This window comes from Nyctereutes procyonoides, unplaced genomic scaffold (genome assembly GCF_905146905.1).
Source record: "Nyctereutes procyonoides isolate TBG_1078 unplaced genomic scaffold, NYPRO_anot_genome, whole genome shotgun sequence".
Taxonomy (NCBI): domain Eukaryota; kingdom Metazoa; phylum Chordata; class Mammalia; order Carnivora; family Canidae; genus Nyctereutes; species Nyctereutes procyonoides.
In genome coordinates this window covers 15,439,302-15,444,075 of record NW_026575049.1, presented here as the reverse complement: position 1 = coordinate 15,444,075, position 4,774 = coordinate 15,439,302, and the positions used below count along the sequence as shown (strand labels likewise).

The following is a 4,774-nucleotide window of genomic DNA, read 5'->3' as shown; positions in this document are numbered from 1 at the left end:
GTGATGGGCTCGGATCATATTTATTCTACCACCTAGTTTGTTTCTCACCGGAGGTTGCAGAAAGCTCAATTTGCAGGACTAGATGGAGAAATAAAGTTGGGCAAAATTCCTCTACTTTGATAAAAACTTCCATTCAGGAGACAGTGACTGGGGTTCAACAGCAATTCAACATTTTTACTATGCCAGTTCCTGGAGAACATGTACGATCTTGAAAGATGAACATACCGGGTATAAGTAAAGTCATTTTTTTAAAATTTTATTAGTACTGTTTACCAATGGGGAGATGCAGTTTATTTACACCAGCAGCCACAGGGGCAAGGGGAATACACAGTTAGCGATCTGTATAGGATGGACCACTTATGCAAAAATAATAATCTCCAAAACAAAGGACAGAGGTGAGCCTCACTACACTTCCCCGATGACCCCAGCATGCGACAACGCCAGGCACTGGCCCCTGCACATGCGGTGGTGGGAACTAATGTACGGAAGAAAAAGCCATGAACCACAGACGTCTGTAAAGAACCCCTTCCCCCCATACCCATACACACACACACACACACACACACACACACACACACACACACACACTCGGATACGTAATAGAATTACAGGGTGATCAATATACTTAATTGATTAAGGAAGGGCAGGAATTCTGCTGTTCGAGGGAAGGCAGGAAGGGAAAGGGAGAGTTCCTAACCACGGTCAACTACGGGCGGGAGCGCTCCCGCCCCAGAAAAGGAAGGGGTCCGTGTGTCCCCGCAGGGCTCCTATTGGACCCGGCCAGGCCGTTGCCCCAATAACGGGAGGGCAGAGAACGAAAACCATGACCAGGAGGGAGGCAAAGTGAAGCAACGGTTACTGAGAATTGCTTTCCACCTCTCCCTCCCTAACCAGGAGGCTGACCGGCAAGGGGCAAGGGTACAAGGGATCTCCGTCAGAGCTCCCCCCCCTCACCTTACCCGCAGCCGGTTTCCCTCCGGCCCCTCTGCAGCCCCCTGCAAGGAGACGGCTACAAAGCCAAGGGCAGATAACCCCAAATCGTTTTAACTCTTGCCGACCTTTAACTTCCCAAAAAGTCAGCAAAATTCTTGAAGACAACCGGTTAGGACACCTCAACCCCGACCAGGACAACTCTGGGGGGGTGGGGGGACACGCAATGACCGACAGTCTAGCGGCCCTATCGGTTCCCTCGAGGGCTCTGCGTGACACCCATCGGCGGCACGGTCCAAGCAGGTCCTCCCGGGATGAGGAACGGTACCTGCACAGCAAGGGCTGGCAAACCAGACCAGGCCCCGCTCCACCCCTGCGTGGCGCGCTCGGCGTCCCTGCTCTCCGGCTTAGGCCCTGAGGCGGCATCCTAGTGCAAGGGGGGAGGTGCAGGGGCCCCCGAAGGGAGACCCGCAGGGAGGCATCCAAGGCAGTCCTGCAGGCAGATGCCTAGGCGGGGCCCTGCCTTTCCTGCACAAATCGTTTACCCACTCTCCCATCTTCATCCCCACAGAGGAAACCACCTGAAAGGTTCTTCTCTGTATCTCCCAGAACAAGGAAGGGGAGAGAAAAAAAAAAAAAAGGAAAAACTTGAAAGAAGCCGAGGAGAGGGCACCTGGGCAGGTTGGAGCGGGAGCATGGAGAGATGAACTGCAGCTGGCCGGTGTGGAAGCAGGGGAGCCGGCAGCACCTGGGGTCCAGCTGCACTGGACGGGCAGGGGAGCAGGGGACAGTGGGGACACGGGGCCGGGCCAGACGGATGAGGCTGGCCCCCGTGCTAGGGCACAGAATGAGGTAAGAAAACATTTCAAATAAAGCAGCACCGTTCCCGCTCACTTTGGGGTTCTCGACCCTCTACACTTCCTAAGTCCTCAGCAGGGAGCAAAGTGGAGGGTGGCTTTGAGGCGTGGCTCACGTTTCCCATCCTGGCCTGTCCCGACCCCGACTTCCCACAAGAAGGCAGCTCTTGTCAGGAATGTCCAAAAGGGACTGAATGGAAGGGGCCGCCCCTCCTGAGGGGCAGGGGTGGCGGTGAGAGTCTAGACAGATGCTTGCGGTCACACTGCTTGGGCTGACCGGCCCGGATGGGGCGGCCCCGGGGATGCTGCAGCCGGAGGACAGGTGACCCCTCCCTGCCCCCCGGCCCCGGGGACTACGCCGTCAACCTGGAGGGCCGCTGGTAGAGGCCGCCCTGGGCCCCGCTGTCCAATCGGTCTGCTGCACAGCGTCTGCGGCGCTGGTCACTGCGGGCCGCCCCCGGGGACGCAGGAGGCCGGTGGGGACCCGGCGGGCTGCCTGGGCCAGACACACGGGCGGGCGGGTCGGCCGGGGGCTCGGCCGCGCAGAGCAGCGCATATCCGGGCGTGAACCTGTGGGGCGGGGGGTGGGGGGAGGGGGTCGTGCACCGCTGCAGAGGCCCCGCTACCTCCCCAAGGCACCGGGGCCAGAGCCTCGGCCTGCCGGGCCACCAGGCTGCCCACCGGACGGGGGGCAAGCGCTCGGCCCCGGTCCCCACGGCGTCCGCGGCTGGCGTGGACGTCCTCTCCTGCCTGCAGCCGGGGCCGCGGGGCTTCCCCTCCGGGACCGGGCGGCGGTCCTTCTCCTTGGCTTGCCCCGCGTTGGGGCTGGCAACGCCCGGACCTCGCGCCCGCCGACATCCCGCGTCCAGGAGGAAGTGCCGCAGGAAGTCCCGGCCGGGCTCCTCCCCCGGGCGGCGCGGGGGGCCCCGAGCACCGGCTGCGCCCCAGCCGCGCGCCGTCTTCGTCGTCCTCCGGGGGTCACCCCTGCAGAGTGATCCCAACCCTTGCGTCCTACACGCGGGGCCTTCAGAGGCTGGGACGCTTAGTGCACGCCGGGCCTTGTCACCTGCCGTGTCTGTGCGTCTGTCCCCGTCTGCGCTCTCCACCGGGCCGCCTGCCGTCTCCCGCGGGGCCTCCGGGGCCGCTCCAGGGGTCACCCCTGCACAATGATCCCAGTCCTTGCGTCCTGCACGCGGGGCCTCCAGAAGCTGGGACGCTCAGCACGCACCGGGCCGTGTCACCTGCTGCGTCTGCGCATCTGTCCCCGTCTGCGCTCTGCACTGGGCTGCCCGTCGTCTCCCGCGGGGCCTACGGGGGTCACCCCTGCAGAGCGATCCCAGTCCTTGCGTCCTGCACGCGGGGCCTCCAGAGGCTGGGACTCGCAGCGCGCGGGGCCCTGTCACCTGCCGTGTCTGTGCGTGTCCCCGTCTCTCGCGGGGCTGCTCTTGGGGTCGCCTACGCCCGGCGATCCTGGTCCTTGCGTCCTGCACGCGGGGCCTCGAGAGGCTGGGACGCTCAGCGCGCGGGGCTGTCACCTGCCGCGTCTGCACTCCCCTCTGGGCCGTGTCACCTGCTGCGTCTGTCCATGTCCCCGTCTCCCGCGGGGCCCCCGGGGGTCCCCCCCGCACGGCGATCCGGGCCCTTGCGTCCTGCACGTGCGGTCCTCGAGAGGCTGGGATGCTCAGCGCGCACGGGGCCGTGTCACCTGTTGTGTCTGTGCGTCTGTCCCCGTCTCCCGCGGGGCCCCCGGGGATCACCTCCGCCCGGCGATCCGGACCCTTAGGTCCTGCACACGGGGCCTCGAGAGGCTGGGATGCTCAGCGCGCACGGGGCCGTGTCACCTGCCGCGTCTGTCCGCGTCCCCCGGGGGCCCCCTCCCCGCCCGGCGATGCGGGCCCTTGCGTCCCGCCCGCGGGGCCGTGTCGGCTGCCGTGGCCCCCGCGCCGCGGCTACTGGAAGTCCGGGGGCGCGCGCTGCAGCGGCTGCTCGGGGCCGCTGCCCGGCTCGGCGGGGAGGGCGCACAGCGGCAGGCGGCGGGCGCCCGTGTCCTCCACCGGCGGCAGCCCGAAGTCCTTCACGCCGCCCGCGTCCGCGAACTCCAGGTAGAAGTAGCCGCACTTGACGGCCCGGTGCACCTCGAAGCAGAAGCCCAGGCACGAGTCCTCGATGAGGTCCACGTAGATCTCCTGGGCGAGCGCCTCCAGCTGCTTGGTGTCCAGCTCGGCCAGCGACACGTCCTCCATCTTACCGCGCCCGCGCCGGCAGCGGCCGCCGGGCTCCTCGGGCGGCGGGGCCGGGGCGTACGCGGGGCGCGGGGGCCGCGCAGCCCGAGCCTTCGCTGCGTCGCGGCGCCTCCCGGGGGCTGGGACCGTGAGCTCGCGCCGCCCGGACCCGCCGCCCGGACCCGCCGCCGCCGCTGCCGCCGCCGCCAGCTCCTCCGGCCTCTTCCGCCGCCAGCGCCGCAGCCCCGCCCCCCGACTTCCGCTCCTGCGCACTGGCCCGGCGCAGGCTCGCGCGGGCTGCCGGGAAGGCGCGGAGCGGCCGGGGCGGGCCGCGGGCTCCCGGGGACGTGAGGGACCCTCGGCCGAGCGCGAGGCTACTGCGGAGCCGGGCCCTCCGCGCCTTCCACTGCTCTCGGTCGGCTGCTGGGTCGCCGAGGTCTTCCGCAGCGATTCCCGAGACGCAGGGAGACGCAGGGGCGCAGGCGGAGGGGGGAGCGGGCTTCCCGCGGGGACCGGAAGCGGGACTCTAACCCGGGACCCGGGGTCGCGCCCTGGGCCGCAGGCAGGTGCTCCTCCGCTGAGCCCCCCCGGGCGCCCCTATTTTTTTTTTCTTTTAAGATTTTATGTATTTATTCATGAGAGACAGAGAGGCAGAGGCACAGGCGGGAGGGAGAAGCAGGCTTCCTGCGGGGACCGGAAGTGGGACTCTAACCCGGGACCCGGGGTCACGCCCTGGGACGCAGGCAGGTGCTCCTCCGCTGAGCC

The 4,774-nt window shown here is 66.7% G+C and overlaps 1 protein-coding gene across 1 annotated transcript; it reads right to left on the bottom strand.

Moving 5' to 3' along the window:
* Positions 1-240: 240 nt before the first annotated feature.
* Positions 241-4,216, bottom strand: ATXN7L3B (ataxin 7 like 3B). The gene is made up of 2 exons (XM_055329379.1): positions 3,358-4,216; positions 241-3,322 (listed from the first exon to the last, which is right to left on the bottom strand). Exon 1 carries the CDS (start codon positions 4,028-4,030, stop codon positions 3,737-3,739), a length of 294 nt encoding a protein of 97 aa, XP_055185354.1. The 5' UTR covers positions 4,031-4,216; the 3' UTR covers positions 241-3,322; positions 3,358-3,736.
* Positions 4,217-4,774: the final 558 nt, after the last annotated feature.

What these genes read in the sequence shown, in the direction of transcription:
- ATXN7L3B (XM_055329379.1), bottom strand. Translation starts at nt 4,030, where the DNA reads ATGGAGGACGTGTCGCTGGCCGAGCTGGACACCAAGCAGCTGGAGGCG.